The sequence below is a fragment of the Haliotis cracherodii genome, unplaced genomic scaffold, assembly GCF_022045235.1.
Source record: "Haliotis cracherodii isolate W230 unplaced genomic scaffold, xgHalCrac1.p SCAF_1, whole genome shotgun sequence".
NCBI lineage: Eukaryota > Metazoa > Mollusca > Gastropoda > Lepetellida > Haliotidae > Haliotis > Haliotis cracherodii.
In genome coordinates, this window is record NW_027266264.1 from 66,295,248 (window position 1) to 66,315,040 (window position 19,793).

Sequence of the window (19,793 nt, forward strand, 5' to 3'; positions counted from 1 at the left end):
ACGAACCCAGATCTTTGTTGTGACGAGCTAAAGCTTTCACCATTAGGCTACCCCCCCCCGACACACACACACCCAATATATGCATGATATATGTAATGTTTTATATGAACTATTAAATAAAATATTTAACATTAAACTGAGGTTTAAATATTTTTATGATACACGACTAGATAATGTGATTAAGCATGCATCAGTGTGATTTATTTACATCTGGAATGTCCAACTTGATGTCATCATTGATATGACTACATCATAAAGGCACCCCTATTTGAAGCCAGAATAGTTCTTTTCGGGATTTACGATTTTTCTAGGCTAATTAAAGCCAAATGTGAGTAAAATTCCTGAAAGTGATTAGTGATAAAAAGAGGTCAGTTTTGAAAGGAATTATACAGAAAGTTGTTTTTGGTTATGATAGTAATTGTATTTTCATGTTTTGAAATAAGTCTTCTTTTTGCCACAGTTTATATTTATTTATTTATTTCCATTCATATTCATTCATAAATTAAGAAATATAGGTGTTCTTGGCTGAAAATAATTTGTTGCTTACATGTTTAATTTGATTAAACACTCTCCTAGCACATAATATTGCTTTGGCATTTCAATTAATAGGGAATATCAAGACTTTATCAAAACATCCATACTTGTTCACAGCAAAGTAACACAGTCATTTTTATTCCAATCTGCAATAAAATTAAAGAAATGTTTTGTTTGAAAACATCATTGAAGATATTACTGTGGCAAAATTGAAATTACAACTTTAATGAACTATTCAACAGATCCTACAAGATAAGAAGGATGTGGACACAGTAAGGACAATTCTGTGTTTATGTGAAAACTATCCCCTCCAGTACCAGGTGACAGATTCGGGTTGCAAAGACAGCCCCTTACCATACTTTATGTCAGCAGTTTTAAAGCTGACGATTCAATTTAAAAAAATTCTCCAAAAGGCCTCCGAAGAAATTAGCCAGTTTGTGAAAGCTGCGAGAGTGAGTGTGTTTGCTGAGTGGGTAAGTTGGAAAGGCGAACCAAAACACAGCGTAGGTAGACTACCGGTACGTCTGTTGCTCTGATTCAAGACTGCGGACGAAATGGGGTTTAATTAAAGAAAATATTGACATTTGAGGGTCATGTCTGGATAGATAGACAGCAAGGGAAGGATGATATTTCTTGTTTTGGCTGAGGAATGTTTGCGCTGTAATTGTTGCCAGAGCTGAAGTTGAAAGGGTGTTATGAAATAGGCATGCTGTACATACGCATATATGAAAATTGAGACATGATAGTCTATTGTAAAACAACAGAGTATTCAAAACGGGACCACTACAGGGTATGATAGCAATATGTGTGTTGCATGTGATTTAGGTAGGTACTTCAATATGAACAAACACAGACATTTCAAAGATCCTTTAGAACAGATTCTTGCTCAGACTAGGGGCAAAATAATATTTGTTTTTGTGGAATTATGTGACGGTAATTTCTTAAAAAGATCTTTAAGTGAAGGTTATAACTCAATTTAGAACAACACTTACTATTTTTTTCACTGTTGCAAAATTTGGGGTTGGGATATCCCTAGAATTAAGATCAAGGTAATTTCTTCTAAGAAATCTCTTAAGATAAAGATTATAACCTTATATTTTTAAGCAAACATGGCAGTTTCCGATTTATGTTGGGTTTTTACTTTTTGTTTGACTTTATCTTGGTTATTTAAATTATCTGTTAAATTTTCAGTGTTTAACACTTTAGATTTGTGGCAGTTTTTTATTAATCGTTGTTTCTTATACCGGTAGACTCTGACTATATCTGAGTAGTAGCTTGGGGTTATCTGTATGCACCCAACTCAGATGCCTTCGTGTGTGCTCAGACATGTTGATGATTACTCAGTCAACAAATAGAACTAGTGTGAAGTTCTAAAAGTCTAAAATTGAGTGTAATAACATGTGTTGCTTTCCGTCTTTATCACATAACATCACAATTGACAATGTCACTTCTTTTTAACACAGTATTTAACATTTTTCCTCCATTCCACGAATGCATATTGATGTTCTGCATGGCTCATGAGGCAGCATTCTGGGAATTAGGCTGCCCAGCTGGATCAGTGCAACAGGCTTTTAGTTACAGATCTCAACCCCAGAAGCATAAACTTGCCATACCTAGTGTTTCATAACGAGGCAGCTAACTCACTAATTACCAAGGGGTTTGTATTACGCATTCTGCACATAGCAGTGTGAGGTTATACCTGAGTTACAGATCCCGCTTGCCTGCCGACTCTCAAAGTCATGGTCTTTGTCTGGATGCAGAAAATTTAACTGATTTCTGGACTGACCAGTGTTTTGTTATTTTATCAATAATACTACCAGGTATTGGATGTATTTTCATGCTATTTTTTTCACTAAACCCTAGACTTTCATTAAACAAGAAATGGCAAAAACAATTTTTTGCAATTGAACCCATCCTAACTTTGAAACCCAGGAGTCAGCCCATCAATCAGAAATATAGCTATATAAACAAACTCTCAACTCCAGTAGTTATAATTAACATGAGGTTGGGCAGACTTTATCCCCTTGTTTTGTGAATTTTCTTGGATAATAAAGAGAAAAAAATAAATAAATGATAACAATGTTGACAGTGTTGTTTGAGAAATATTTCCTCTTTAAAAACTCTTGAAATATCAAATTAAAAAACCTGAACGTTTTTAATCAAACATCATTTTTAGATATTTTCTTCAGATTTGTGCAATATTTAAGTGAAGAATGATGAATTGGTCTAGCCTAAGGATGAAATAATGATCAGCAAAATCCACTCACCTGATATCTCGCTGATTTAATAAAATAAACATTTTGACCCTTCAAGTACCCCACTTTTCCCTGACACACACGCGCACGCACACACGCTCACGCACACGCACACTCACACGCACACGCACACACGCTCACGCGCACGCGCACGCGCACACGCACACGCACAGGGTTTTAGCTCACACAAATTACTTTTATTTCTTGCCATCACCTGAAAACCAAGTGTTTTTGTTTTTTTGGCCTTATTGCTCCCAGAACCTTAGGTCCAGCGTACTGATCTAAAATGTCCTTTGGCGTTTGTGTCCAGACATATTATATGTTCTGGAGACTCCAGTATCTGGGGAACCATGGCTAACCCTCTTTGTTCATGTTGATTGATCTCAATATGTATTACAGTAATCAATGTATGCCATTAGCATCTGCATCAGCACATCCACTGTAAGCTGGTATGGTAATGTTCCATTGCAACAGGGAGTAACACTTGCTGATGATCGTACAGAAAAGACTTTGTTCAGGAACTGTGTAGAGAAGAATAATTCCTGGCTGTTGTAATTACCCTGCTCTTGATTGTTTTATTTGATGAAAAGTACAGGCGTAGATAAAATTACTGTTGTGGGTAATGGGATTATGATATAAGATGGCAAGTCATTCATAGTTACACCATTATCGTGATGCTTGTTTTGCGTGTAATATTTTTAGTGTCTTTTGTTCTTGGTATATTAGTAATATGTATTGAAAACTATATGAAAACACAATGACAGTTTATGGATTTTATGGAAATGATCATGACTATATTCTTCTTTGATTTTTGATTCCAAATTGGTATCATGATAATGGATATCAGTAAAAACTACCACAAAGGTTTCCTATGGGTCACTGTTGGAACTCAAGTCACCAAGCAAACCAAATGGCTGTGATTTAAGGCATAATATGGACAGATGGATATAGAAACTGAAGACATTTCAAACACTTTTTGTGATTATTTTCTTTTCAAGATACAAATGCAAGTAAAGGTTTACCCTTCATGAAAATATCGTCATGCCTTTGCCAAGCTTGCGAGAGTTACCTATCCTTGCTCAGTCTCCTAGAATTAGCTGTCTTTGCTCAGCCTGTGATCATTACCTACCTTTAACTAGCCTTCATTTACCAACCTTGAATAGCCTGTGACAGTTACCTGCCTTTGATCAGCCTGGTAGAGCTACCCTCCTTTGATAAGCCTGGTAGAACTACCCTCCTTTGATCAGCCTGGTAGAGCTACCCACTTTTGATCAGCCTGGTAGAGTTACCCACCTTTGCTCAGCTTGGTAGAGTTGCCCACCTTTGATAAGCCTGGTAGAACTACCCACCTTTGCTCAGCTTGGTAAAGTTACCCACCTTTGCTCAGCTTGGTAGAGTTACCCACCTTTGATCAGCCTGGTAGAGTTACCCACCTTTGATATGCCTGGTAGAGCTACCCACTTTTGATCAGCCTGGTAGAACTACCCACCTTTGCTCAGCTTGGTAGAGTTACCTTCCTTTGCTCAGCTTGGTAGAGTTACCCACATTTGCTCAGCTTGGTAGAGTTACCCACCTTTGATCAGCCTGGTAGGGTTACCCACCTTTGATCAGCCTGGTAGAGTTACCCACCTATGCTCAGCCTGGTAGAGCTACCCACCTTTGCTCAGCCTGGTAGAGCTAACCAGCTTTGATCAGCCTGGTAGAGTTAACCACCTTCAATCAGCCTGGTAGAGTTACCCACCTTTGATCAGCCTGGTAGAACTATCCACCTTCTATCAGCCTGGTAGAGCTACCCACTTTTGATCAGCCTGGTAGAACTACCCACCTTTGCTCAGCTTGGTAGAGTTACCCACCTTTGCTTGGCTTGGTAGAATTACCCTCCTTTGATCAGCCTGGTAGAGCTACCCACCTTTGATCAGCCTGGTAGAGCTACCCACCTTTGCTCAGCCTGGTAGAGCTAACCAGCTTTGATCAGCTTGGTAGAGTTAACCACCTTCAATCAGCTTGGTAGAATTACCCACCTTTGATCAGCCTGATAGAATTACCCACCTTTGATCAGCCTGGAAGAGTCACCTACCTTTGATCAGCCTGGTAGAGCTACCCACCTTTGATCAGCCTGGTAGAGTTACCCACCTTTGATCAGCCTGGTAGAGTTACCCACCTTTGCTAAGCCTGGTAGAGCTACCCACCTTCAATCAGCCTGGAAGAGTTACCTACCTATGCTCAGCCTGATAGAATTACCCACCTTTGCTAAGCCTTGTAGAGTTACCTGCCTTTGCTAAGCCTGGTGGAGTTACCCACCTATGCTCAGCTTGGTAGAGTTAACCACCTTCAATCAACCTGGTAGAGTTACCCACCTTTGATCAGCCTGGTAGAACTATCCACCTTCGATCAGCCTGGTAGAGCTACCCACTTTTGATCAGCCTGGTAGAACTACCCACCTTTGCTCAGCTTGGTAGAGTTACCCACCTTTGCTCGGCTTGGTAGAATTACCCATCTTTGATCAGCCTGGTAGAGCTACCCACCTTTGATCAGCCTGGTAGAGCTACCCACCTTTGCTCAGCCTGGTAGAGTTAACCACCTTCAATCAGCTTGGTAGAATTACCCACCTTTGATCAGCCTGATAGAATTACCCACCTTTGATCAGCCTGAAAAGGGTCACCTACCTTTGATCAGCCTGGTAGAGCTACCCACCTTTGATCAGCCTGGTAGAGTTACCCACCTTTGCTCGGCCTGGTAGAATTACCCATCTTTGATCAGCCTGGTAGAGCTACCCACCTTTGATCAGCCTGGTAGAGCTACCCACCTTTGCTCAGCCTGGTAGAGCTAACCAGCTTTGATCAGCTTGGTAGAGTTAACCACCTTCAATCAGCTTGGTAGAATTACCCACCTTTGATCAGCCTGATAGAATTACCCACCTTTGATCAGCCTGGTAGAGTTACCCACCTTTGCTAAGCCTGGTAGAGCTACCCACCTTCAATCAGCCTGGAAGAGTTACCTACCTATGCTCAGCCTGATAGAATTACCCACCTTTGCTAATCCTGGTAGAGTTACCTGCCTTTGCTAAGCCTGGTAGAGTTACCCACCTATGCTCAGCCTGGTAGAGTTAACCACCTATGCTCAGCCTGATAGAGTTACCCACCTTTAATCAGCCTGGTAGAGTTAACCACCTTTGATCAGCCTGGTAGAGTTACCCAACTTTGATCAGCTTGGTAGAGTTAACCACCTTTGATCAGCCTGGTAGAGCTACCCACCTTTGATCAGCCTGGTAGAGCTACCCACTTTTGATCAGCTTGGTAGAGTTACCCACCTTTGATCAGCCTGGTAGAGTTACCCAACTTTGATCAGCCTGGTAGAGTTACCAACCTTTGATCAGCTTGGTAGAGTTACTCACCTTTGATCAGCCTTTTAGAGCTACCCACCTTTGATCAGCTTGGTAGAGCTACCCACCTTTGATCAGCTTGGTAGAGTTACCCACCTGTGATCAGCCTGGTAGAGCTACCCACCTGTGATCAGCTTGGTAGAGTTACCCACCTGTGATCAGCTTGGTAGAGTTACCCACCTTTGATCAGCTTGGTAGAGTTACCCACCTTTGATCAGCTTGGTAGAGTTACCCACCTTTGATCAGCTTGGTAGAGTTACCCACCTTTGCTCAGCTAGAACTCTGCTGTAAACAAGTTCATTTAAAAGTTATTGCCATTGTTTATCACTTTGGTATCTGTTTATTTTTAGAAAAAACATCAACATAAAGTGAATATTCAAATAATGATAAAAATAGAAACATGGCCATTTATTTTGTGTTCCCTCTCACAGCCAGGGATTATCAACAATCCCTTGGTGTCTCCTGTTCTCGGAGTTGTATGATTCCAAGTAACCATACACTAGGATGATGGTAGCAACTTCAAGTGTTTGCTATACACGAAGATTGAAGCATTTACTTTTGTCAAAGTATGAGTTGCCTCACTTTGTTAGTGTCTACCTTATTATCGAATGTAAAAACACTTTTGTTCAGAGAATATTTTAGGTATAAGACATCTTCATGCAAACATGATTAACTGTACACATCACAAGTATGCTAAGGAGCCAGAGCAATGAATTTCAAACATTAATACAGGCTAATACTCTGAAAACTCTCCAACCCGTAATTTTAATTACCACATAGTAAGCTGTCACCACAACCTTTGTGTGTTATCAGTTTTCCAGATTTTCTAGGAATGGTGAAGTTTATGTACTGATCAAAACCGATAAAAGAAACACTTATTTATTGCTGTTTAGGGACCATGCTTCATATCAGCATATAGGACAGAGAAAGGTTTTACAGTGAACCTAAATCTGGTCATCCTTGGGTGTCATGTCAAATACACCATTCACTTTCAACATGTCCTCTTACTTTCATACCATCAAGTACTCAAAACAAGTTAAAGAACACCCTCATTTGGAAGGCTGTGTGTTGCAATACCCACCAGCCATGACAGATTAACTTAAGTGATATGAAAAAAAATGGGTGTTCTTTAACTTCCTTTGAGTAGTATAGCTGACTGAGGCTTCTCCAGCTGTATCTGCATAAAAAGATCTTGTGAACTTTTCTCCCACAAAACAGGGTGTAGCCTAAAGTCACTGTTTAACAGAAAGCTGATCCTCAGTGCTGACAGTCTTGCTTGTCGTTGTGGGAGAGTTATCTTGTTTTTGTAGCTGTGTCCTGGTGTCATTATCTCAGTTCCAGAAGGATATTGTGTGCATCTTTTTAGACCTAAAGTATCCCAGGAACGTTGTTGCTAACAACAAATATTATATACACTTGTTATCCATTAACGTTTCTTGTCTTCATAAACTTTCCTGACAACTATAAATTTTCAGATGAACAGCTATTTGGTGAATGTATGCAAACATTACAAATACAGGATTATATTAAACAGATTCAATAATAGTATGTTTTTGATGTGATATTATCAAAACTACTTTATAGATACCATAGGCCTTCTAAACTGAGCCTGCGATACGATTACTGTGATGACAAATATCAAATCTATGAATAGCGTATAGAAGTGATACACAAGTAAGAGAGAGAATTTATGGATGTCAACTTCTTTATTATGAGTAACACAATGTTTTTGAGTATATGCTTACTCCTTCTCTCTTTTAACAAATGGGGCGGTCGGGTAGCCTAGTGGTTAAAGCGTTTGCTCGTCAGTGTTTTAGATGTAATTACACCCAATGAAGTTAATTTAGAAACAACATATGGAAACAATGTTTGAGTGAACTGCCCAATTTATAGTGTCATTTGACTTACAGCCAAGTTTTTGAACAGAAACATGTTGGGAATGGTATATTGGGAATTGTAGTGAAGAGTTGCATTGCATCAGTGTATTGAGCTTGAAAGTAGTCCCTGCTGAGTGACTTCATTTGCATATTCATCAGATCCTACTGCCAAGTTTACCGATTGGTTTATCGCATCAATAATACATGTACTTAGATGATGAATATCACCATACTATACTCAGCAACAAAAGAAATGCAACATACTTCTCCAAATGTTTCTATAGTTTGCGTTTCTTTTGGCATTGAGTATATATCTAGACCATTTTTGTGTCAAATACTCCATGTTCTATGCAGCCTAGCATGTTGCTGTTAACCAGTTTGTTTTTAAGTCGAATGATTAGTTAATTGACTCAAACTAATATTTGGATATCAGATCGGTATCCTGTATCATGATAAGGTATAGTATAATCTAAGCCTGAATAGTTTATACACTAGGTTTTTGCAAAACTTCATTCATATTACGTTTTGAAAATAGATGCAGAATAAATATATATATTGATTTTGGGGCAGCCATATCGTGTATGGTATCGTCAGGTTAAATTCACATCAACTCCACACATTAGTAACTCATTATGCCCAACTGCCAATCAGGGATTGGACTATGCACCAGTGGTCCGGAAACGGTCATATGCGCCGGACATGTCCGATTGGGAATCTCAAATGTCCGATTTAAAATATTGTTTACCGGACATTTAAATTTTTCTGTCCGGACATTTTAAAAAACAAACACCGCTACCTTAGGGGTCCAAATAATTGATGAACGTTATTGTATCCCTTCAACAACTTTGTTAACAGGCATAACAAACTTGGTCAATAAAAGTATGAAATTTGATATAAAACATCACTAGACATGATGATTTTACCATTTAAAATGTATTTCCTGCTCTCAAAGGCATTGTTATATATGCAGAGATTAAGATTACCGTGTGTATTTTCTCTTCAACTAAGCCGGAAATAGCAATCAGCTGTGCACGAGGGAACACTGTACGTAACAACTTGTCATGTGTGTGAAAAGTCGTACAAAAATACGCTATTTGAAGGGGGCGTGGCCTAAATGCAAATGTCCGATTGGGATTTTAAATTTTCCTCACCCCTGCTATACACACAGTGTTGCTCCAAAACACTGACATGACGTGACAATCAATGAACTTTCTTGGGGATTCCAGATTAAAATTGGTCCCCGGCAAGTCATTCAAGTCGACTTAATGGATCAGGCTCTCAGGCATGGATATTTGATCATAATATCCATAAGTGGTTTCGCTGGTCCAGACTCAACTATTTACAAGCCACCATATAGCTGGAATATTGCTGACTGGGGCATACACAGCACACAAACAAAACACATCAATCCACCTTCTCCTTACCATTCACTACAAAATGTACATAAACACATAAATCAGTCAGAAACAGCGAAACCACAACTACACAATTTTAAAGAAAACGTGAATAACATTGGTTGCTTTGAAACATTTAGTTGATTTTGTGCTACTGTTTTGTTTTTCCAGATATCGTGGTCAGAGCGAGTTCAACTGCCCGCCAGATGTGGTTTTTCAGTATGTCGACCCATTGCCAGGCAACTCGCTGCGTATGAAGTGGGACAAGGCCATGAAGAAGATAGAGACAATCAGGGAAATTTCTGAAGTTAGTATTTGCAATATGACTGATTAAATATGGATATTAAGGATATTTGCTCTTAATATTCCAATTATTGAGAAAGATTGTCACATATATAATTTATCTCCCCTGGTCAAGTTTATTATTAGGTCTCTAATCCCTAAGGAAATCCCTATTGTTACTCCCATAACTTAATGTATTGACATTACAGAATGCCCAAACAACAGTTTAAGTTTCAGATGATGCAGATAGTTGCGTATTTACCAAGAGACAATCAGTATTTTCTAATTCTGTTTGATCAGCAGAAACTTACTGACATAAAAGAGGCAGTGCCAGTTCCTTTCAGCAGTTGCTGCAAGGGGGAAAACAATTTCTTGATGTTGGTGGTTTTTGGGAGACCATGTCCTGACAGAAGGTGTATACAGAATATGTTCTGGAGATAATGGTTGATATTACCCAGTGGAAGCAGATCATTCTCTGTATATACCTTCTGTCAGGAGATAATGGATGATATTACCTAGTGGAAGCAGAACATATTCTATATACACCTTCTGTCAGAAGATAATAGTTGATATTACCTATTGGAAGCGGAAAATATTCTTTATACACCTTCTGTCAGGAGATAATGGTTGATATTACCTAGTGGAAGCAGAACATTTTCTGTCTACACCTTCTGTCAGGAGATACTGGTTGATATTACCTATTGGAAGCTGAAAATATTCTTTATACACCTTCTGTCAGGAGATAATGGTTGATATTACCTAGTGGAAGCAGAACATTTTCTGTCTACACCTTCTGTCAGGAGATACTGGTTGATATTACCTATTGGAAGCTGAAAATATTTTTTATACACCTTCTGTCAGGAGATAATGGTTGTTATTACCTAGTGGAAGCAGAACATTTTCTGTCTACACCTTCTGTCACGAGATACTGGTTATTACCCATTGTAAGCAGAACATTTTCCGTATATACCATCTGTCAGGAGATACTGGTTGATATTACCCATTGTAAGCAGAACATATTCTGTATATACCTTCTGTCAGGAGATAATGGTTGATATTACCCATTGGAAGCGAAAAATATTCTTTATACACCTTCTGTCAAGAGATAATGGTTGATATTACCTAGTGGAAGCAGAACATGTTCTGTATACACCTTCTGTCAGGAGATAATGGTTGATATAACCCATTGGAAGCAGAACATTTTCCGTATATGTTCTGCTTCCACTAAGTAATATCAACCATTATCTCCTGACAGAAGGAATATACAGAATATGTTCTGCTTACAATGGGTGATATCAACCATTATGTCCTGACAGAAGGTGTATACAGAACATGTTCTGCTTCCAATAGGTAATATAAACCATTATCTCCTGACAGAAGGTATGTACAGAATATGTTCTGCTTACAATGGGTAATAACAACCAGTTTCTCCTGACAGAAGGTGTAGACAGAAAATGTTCTGCTTCCACTAGGTAATATCAACCAGTATCTCCAGACAGAAGGTGTAGACAGAAAATGTTCTGCTTCCACTAGGTAATATCAACCATTATCTCCTGACAGAAGGTGTATAAAAAATATTTTCTGTCTACACCTTCTGTAACGAGATACTGGTTAATATTACCTATTGGAAGCGGAAAATATTCTGTCTACACCTTCTGTCAGGAGATAATGGTTGATATTAGCCATTGTAAGCAGAACATATTCTGTATATACCTTCTGTCAGGAGATACTGATTGATATTACCCATTGTAAGCAGAACATATTCTGTATATACCTTCTGTCAGGAGATAATGGTTGATATTACCTTGTGGAAGCAGAACATATACGGAAAATGTTCTGCTTCCAATGGGTTATATCAACCATTATCTCCTGACAGAAGGTGTATACAGAACATGTTCTGCTTCCACTAGGTAATACCAACCATTATCTCCTAACAGAAGGTGTATACAGAAAGTTCTGCTTCCAATAGGTAATATAAACAAACCTGTATCTCCTGACAGAAGGTAAATGCGGAACATGTTCTGCTTTCATTGACTAATAAACCTCCATATCTTCTTACAGAGGATATATACAACATGTTCTATTTCCAGTGGGTATAACTCTATATCCCCAACTGAAGGTATATGTAAGTAAATGTGTGGACTCCTCTATGAAGTTTTCGGTATTTCAGGATCTGAGAATCAACAGAACATGTACTGACAGTGCCTGCATGGGTTTAATATCGCCACGGGACTTCCTGGATTGCATTCTAACAATACGAGAAGACACCTTCATATCTACCAATGGTGAGGGAGGCTGACATTGTGGTAGTTTTATGTTCCAATGTTACATCTTTTCTCTCCTCATCCATGTAAGCTTGATGCAAATTATTTAAAGTTGAATACATATCTTTCAGCATATTACTTGTGGTTGTGGGTTTCATGAAGAAAAACATCTACAATCTGCAATCCCTTTGGCCTTTCTGTCTATATGATGTCACTGAAACATACTTAAAATGCATTTAACCCATATCATTAATTCACAAAACATGGCATTTATTTAGAAAATTAAATTAGGTGTGTGTGAGTGAGTCAGCTTGTCACCGCTTTGAACTTTTTTCAGTTATGTCAGTTTAATATGGGAGGAACTGTGTCCCACAAGCATGCACAGGTGTATAGCTGACAAACATGGATCATTATCAGGGCAAAGCATGGGTTCAAACCCATGACTGACAGATACTGGCAACTAAGGGACAAAACTCTGCACTGAAAATGGCAGTGCCTTAGATAATGGGCCAACAGTGCTCCTTACACCTGGTTAAGTTACAGTAATGTGAAATCTTAAGTATATTGTTTCTGGAATGTAAGTGAGTGAGTGAGTTGGGTTTAACGCCGCTTTTAACAGTATTCAAGTTATATCACGACGTGTCAGCTTAATGTGGGAGGAAAGCCCGAAGTGATGCAGCCCTTGGACGTTTACCACTTTGGTGAAACCCACGAGCACGGGTATGGTGCTGACAAACCTAGAAACATAATCGGGGCGAACAGGGATTCGAACCCACAATCATAGGTTTCTCGCCTGCCCAAGGGACGCAACTCTGCACAGCAAATCACTGCGCCTTCTGGAATTTAAAAAGTGTAGATAGTCGATGTGTTGAAACAAAGCCCTAAAGTCTGTGATGCAATGTTCCAGGTGTAAGCGTCTCCTGTGATGACGAGTGCCCGCTCCAGGACAAGTATGTCCGAGGATGGAACTACTCCTGTGGCATGCTGTGCCAGAAGTTTCCAGAGTAAGATCCGTTTCTTCACGTCATTTAAGAAAACATGGGGCCAAGGACATTGTTCCTATGTTTAAACATGTAGTATGCACAAATGTTGTTTTGGGAACATGTAAATTGCTGTCACATTTTGAGATTTTACTGTTAACCAATTTTGGGGAATAGGTCAGTTTAAAACATGGATCTTTCAGTTTTGGCTTCAGTCAAAGGGAGACAACTTAAGTTATTTCTCCAATACTACAACCCTGCAAGATAGCTGATACAGCACTAAGCAACATCTAATCAATCACTGTATCAGAATATTATAAGGTAAATCAGTCTGAAAATACTGAAAGTGCGGACCAATTTTGAAACAGACAGAATTTAGGGGGATTAAAATGCTGCGTTTAGATGAAATTAGAAATGAAATTGGTGTGCCTTTAACTTATCTCTGAATGATCAAAATTTCTTCTTATAAAACTATACACCTGAACTATTTTTCAATACTTTGCATTTACAAAATGTTCCAACACCAAAACCTAAGCACAATTGTATTGATTGTCCAGCCTTATTTCAGATATGTGTTATTGTTTGCCAACAGTAAACCAAATCATACGAAGCTGGTGACCTTGATACAGCCAGATATAAAAGGGATGTGCCCGAAGAAGCTAGTGGACTCTGCCATCCCTGGTTCCATGGTCGACTTTTTCACGAACCTCCGAGCTTGTCTGAAGGAAGATGGGAAGTTGGTGGGATGAGTGTCAGTTCACTGGGGCACTGAAGACTTATGTCAGATACACCAGCAAGGGAAACTATGTTGATCTACATGCATTTTATCGTCATACTTTCAGAACAATATTGTTAGTGCGAATCAAGTGTTTTGTTATTTTAACAAATTTGTGGGAAATTATTTTTTCAATTATTGTTCAATGTAGGTACAAGTTTGTGTTGAAGAGAATCTTGGTGTGTCTTTGTTGGTTTAGATATGTGGAAGTCATTCTGTTGAGGTATATCTTACACATTTAAACTGAGTTCGTTCAAGATTAATTGATTAATTGTGTAGTCTTGTAGTTATACAGTGTGTCACTGAGACAAGTTAGTCAAAATGTCTTAACATACAGTGTTACAATGAAACTTTGTTAGACCAGAACCTGTTAGTCTGGAGTCACAGTAACTACATATGATATACAGGATTCTTTTATCTTGAAATTGATTAATGTTGACAAGTTCACTTATAAGTTCTGTCCTGATTCACAAGTTGTCTATGTACAAAGAGGTACTTTATGTGCCACTGAAGGCCTTTGCCATTGGTATTTAAGAAAAGACAGACGTTGTGTAACGTTTTTATAGGTAACATTTTACATGTTTACTCAAGAAATTGTCATTATAGAGTTACCTCCCTTTTATAGCAGGCTTACATTTGTTCTGATGCCAAATGATCGCCAAAACAAAGTGGACCAGAAACATCTGGATAACAACAGACTCTTTCTGTGATGTCTTTAAACGTTAATTCCAGCTTCTGGAATTCAAGAAGGGAAGTCGTATAAACATGAGCTGAACCAAATGACTGTTTAGATAATCAGTAAACCTGATAATCACCTCATGAAAGTCACAATTTTCAGTCATTTTGCCAAGTTTTCATGATGAGAAAGTTTATGTTTGCAATGACTATCTTACATTTACTTTGAGTGCTATGAGACACATGAATATATTGTCTATCTGGCATATTCTTCTGCACATCCCCATGTAAACTGTGCTACACATGAACCCCATATATACAATTTATCATCATGCGTATTAAGAAAGTTTGGAGAAATAATGTTTGTTGAAATATTGAAATAACAATTTTTCAAGCATCTACTTTTTTCAAAAACATGGTTAATATACACTGATGATAGATTATATATGTTAAATGAGGGTTGAAAAAACTAGTCCATTTCTTATCTGTCCAATCTGTGCTGTTTTTATGTATCCATGTATATCTTAATGTTGTGTTCTGAACATTGGTTACTTATCAATCTCATTAAAATCCCATTTTAGTTCTCGCTACCACTAAACAAAGATCTGAGGACACCCTATTACGGGTCACATCAGACCGACCTTGCGGGAACTTTGACCGACCAATGGAATGACTGACAGGAAGTCGACATTAGCATATCAGAAAGCAGCTTTCTCGTGCTTTACGGCACTAATGTCTAAATGACAACTATGCTTCAAAACATATTTTGACAAATTCTCACTTAAAAAATTGAAACCTGAACAAAAGGACATTCTGGGATGACTAATAGAAGGTCTAGCTTGTATGGATTCAGTCGTAAAGCCCGTAACTATCGTTCTGAATACCCTGTGTTAAAGTTTTCGAGGCTGCATGATTAGGAATCACATTCTGACTGTCACTTTCATGATCTGGTAAGCTATGCTCTGATTTGTCAGATGAAAAGTCGTTCTGACGTGACCCCTAATGGGATGTCCTCAGATCTTTGTTTAGCGGTAGCGAGAACTAAGATCTGATTTTAATGAGATTGGTTACTTATAGGAGTTGATTTCTCTGGATATCTACAAATCGATTTATTACCCATCTGAAAATATGCTGGAGCTTGAAAATAAACATAACAGCCATCACACACATCTTCTGCAGTCTCTGGCTATAACTGCTTCTAATTACCAGGGGACCTGGTCGGTGATACTCTCCATTCCTGAACACATCCAGTCACCAGGCTATAAAAAAAAAATAGGTAATAGGACTTGGACCTATATCAATCTGTATTGTCTAAAACATTGTCCTGAATAGCCAATAAATTATTTCATTTTGTATTAATTGTAGTGAAATCAGAATAAAGATGTATGAATGTTTTAGGAGTTAATTCCACTTGCATATCAGGATAAGAATACCACTACATACTTCCTGCTCCTGCTCCGAGAGACATAATTAGTTTGTGATGTAACCCTGTATACCTTGTATACATTGTTTCACAATATTGTTCCACATGTGAAATTACTTGCCACAATCTGCAGACAAGATCAGCTTGCACAATCAGGCTGATGGGGTCGTTCTGTGGTGAGTGTGTTCTTCAAGGACACAGACACCCTGGGTTCAATCTCCCATTTCATTGGTCCAGTATGTGAAGTCCATGCTTAGGCTGCAGAATCCACAACGGCATAAAACGTCATGCACAACCTCAGTAACAACATGGAAATAGGGAAATCCAAAGAAACATCAACCCGTGGTTTGTGATTTCGTTTGCCATATTTTCAATTACCGTAAAAATTCCGACTTTGGTGGCTATGTAAATGTTCTAAATATTTTGAACACAAACACAGTATCGAATTAACTGATAGCTTATCTATGATTAGGGCTCTTATATCATCATTTCTTCGTGGAATTTTATTAAATAAAATATATTTGTATAATTCTGATGAAGTTTAGATTAAAGTGTGTTTCATATATTTCTGTAATTGTACATTAATATCTTGTTGTAGTGTTTATGTTTGTAGGTATAGGAGTAGGTGTATCAAGCCTTTGTTCAAGTAACTAGTTCGCTGAGAAGAGTTACCACCCTTAACCATGCCAGGATCCTCTGGTCATGGATCTAAACCAAGATCACTCCAAGTATGATCCTTGGTATGTCAGCACTATGCTCATGGGTTTCACCATTCACATATGTAGAGTTAAATATTAGCTATTTGAGTATTTGGGAGGGGCAGAGGCAGCGCAGTCATCTAAAGCTATGAGTTCTCTCCCTTAGCCTTGCCAGGATCTGCTGATTGTTATTCCACTCCCAGATTCACCTTGATTCTGATCCTTGGACCTGTGCTACTAGGTTGCATGACATGCGTTACTTTAGTCTTTCCTACATTAAGCTTACATGCAGGCCAAGATGTAAAGAAATACCACCCAGAGTGGCATTAAACCAACTCACTCAGTCACTCCTACGTAAAGATTCCAAGGAATCCCAGGGTCACCTGGACTGTTAAGGGATTGATAACTCATATTGTTGTCATTTTGTTGAAATTCTGTCATTTTACTTCAATTCAAAAGGAGCTTTCACAATGGGGCTTTTGTGTGTGTAATAATTGTATTCAAAATGAAGTATATAATCTAGAAGTCTAATTTGTATGAAGTCTATGGAGTTTACAGCCATTTGATATATTGTAGATAGATCCTTAACTTATGTACATCAAGCACAACTTTGTACTATAGAAATATTACAATAATACTTTTAGATGTTCATAAGTAATATTTATTTTGAATATATATATCAATTCAAATATTAAGTAGCAAATGTGCACATATGTTCATTTATGAAACTGTAAGTACTTAGTTGTGTATTGTTGACAAGTTTTATCTTCAACTCTTGTACAAACTGTCACACAACTCCTTCGGTGTTGGAAATTAAGCATGAAAGTCAAGGGGTCCTTTTTAGGATAAAAAGTAAAGAGTTTGGGTCTCTCCAGATTCAAATACTATAGGAGCAAACATCAAGGATCCCAGGACACTCCTCCCAACATTGTATGGTCCACAGGAAGTAAATCAACTTTATTGACTGTGTCGGCGGTTTACCAGTAGAACATAGCTTCCAGTCACGTCAGGCTTAAAAAACAATAGTCTTGGTTCTCAGGCACTGCCCACATCATCATAAAGTTCGCCGCACGTTTCGTTTTTATTTCCATTTTTAAAAAAAAAAGATCAATTACTGTATTCAGGTACCTTACTCATCAAGGAATACATTTAAGTAGGCCCTTTCCAGATTGATTCTACGCGACTAATTATTTGGTTACATACTAGTTGAACAACCAAAGAAAAAAAAGAACCATCACCTGCCCGCACAATATTGTCAAAAGCCATTGCCTGAGAACCTATTCCTTAATTTTTAAAAGCCTCAGCTGTAACATTTTAACCTGTTTCAGTTTAATAGCGGAACATAATATAGATGTCAAGTATTTCAGTTGCTCAATAATATGGAACTATATAACATAGTTCAGTTGTTAGGCACTCAAAGCCTTAAGAAGTCATTCTGTGCTGTTCTATGCAGCCAGTGTTGTCAACGGCACAATCTTAACCGTATACATGTATCAGAGACGGAATAAATGTCTGGAGGGTGTTTAAAAAAGCTTGAAACGTTGGTCAAGATAGTGAAATTGCTTTCTCTCAGATGAGACTTTTGTACCCAACGTGGTATGCCTCTGTTATGCCATGTGCTTTTCTTCATCCAGAAAGGGAGTTACTTTGCTGTTGTCAAGGTATGTCAGTTACCCTAGTTGAAATGATTTACAGTAGGTGTAGGAAGTCACTACCAGGAAAAGTTTATGATGATAATACTTTATGTTAATGACTAGTAATTGTAAATCTAATTTGTATATCGATAGTTACATGTTGATTTTAAAACACTAAAAGGGGCTGTCGAGTAGCCTAGTGGTTAAAGTGTTCGCTTGTCACGCCGAAGACCCGGATTCGATTCCCGACATGGGTACAACGTGTGAAGCCCATTTTTGCTGTCCCCTGCCGTGATTTTGCTGGATTTTTGCTAAAAGCAGCGTAAAACCATACTCAATCACTTACTCACTGACTCACTGAAACACTTAATTAAAAAAAATTAACCTTTTTGAAATCTTCACTTTCAAATTGTCTGTAAACAATGCTAGTTATTTTCATTACAATATTCACAATTTCTGTAGTTTTCAAGTAAATAATGAACATTGTATACATGTTACCATTCAAAGAATGTTTATGGTATTGCGTTACCAGTGAGTTATATCAAGGCATCACATGGGCTACCCTGATATGCTGGTTCATACTCAAGTCCTGTCATGAAGTGAGTTATTTGTGCTACAGTCTGTAGTGTGCAGTCTCTTCAGGTACTTTTGTCATAGGCTGTACAATGTTGTCACCATTCACTAGCCCATAGAACCACTGTCAAACATATTCAATGTCAAACATTGTCAAATATGGAACAATAAATGTGGCTGTGAAGCAAACTGTGTGGTAGTTATCATATGCTGTTTCAATACTTTCTTTGTTTCTTGTCCACTACCGAGTCAGCAATGTTCCAGTAATATTATGATAGCCTGTAAAAATATCAAGCCTGGACCAGACAATGCCTGAGGGATAATTCTATCAACTTCCCATGCCATCGGGGTAGGATGAACCACAACCAACCTGTGAGTGATACTTCAGGCAACGTCCCATGCTGTCGGTGGTAGGATGAGTGAGTGAGTGAGTATGGTTTTACACCGCTTTTAGCAATATTCCAGCAATATCACGGCGGGGGACACCAGAAATGGGCTTCACACATTGTACCCATGTCGGGATTCAAACCCGGGTCTTCGGCGTGATGAGCGAACGCTTTAACCACTAGGCTACCCGACCGCCCCCTGGGGTAGGATGAACCACACTCAACCTGTGAGTGATACTTCTAGCAACGTCCCATGCTGTCGGGGTAGGATGAACCACAACCAACCTGTGAGTGATACTTCTAGCAACGTCCCATGCTGTCGGGGTAGGATGAACCACACTCAACCTGTGAGTGATACTTCAAGCAATGTCACATGCTGTCGGGGTAGGATGAACCACAACCAACCTGTGAGTGATACTTCAAGCAACGTCCCATGCTGTCGGGGTAGGATGAACCACAACCAACCTGTGAGTGATACTTCCAGCAACGTCCCTTGCTGTCGGAGTAGGATGAACGACACTCAACCTGTGAGTGATACTTCAAGCAATGTCCCATGCTGTCGGGGTAGGATGAACCACAACCAACCTGTGAGTGATACTTCTAGCAACGTCCCATGCTGTCGGGGTAGGATGAATCACAACCAACCTGTGAGTGATACTTC

At 38.7% G+C, this 19,793-nt stretch overlaps 1 protein-coding gene across 1 annotated transcript in view; it reads left to right on the forward strand.

Annotated features, from left to right (window-relative positions):
* LOC139459078 (stAR-related lipid transfer protein 5-like) overlaps nt 1-18,935 on the forward strand; it is an 88,350-nt gene extending 69,415 nt beyond the window's left edge. The window contains exons 3-6 of the mRNA XM_071240558.1: nt 9,614-9,749; nt 11,895-12,009; nt 12,896-12,992; nt 13,561-18,935. Coding sequence (XP_071096659.1) covers nt 9,614-9,749; nt 11,895-12,009; nt 12,896-12,992; nt 13,561-13,717 — 505 coding nt within the window. The 3' untranslated portion in view covers nt 13,718-18,935. The remainder of the gene's footprint in view (nt 1-9,613; nt 9,750-11,894; nt 12,010-12,895; nt 12,993-13,560) is intronic.
* The last annotated feature ends 858 nt before the right edge of the window (nt 18,936-19,793 follow it).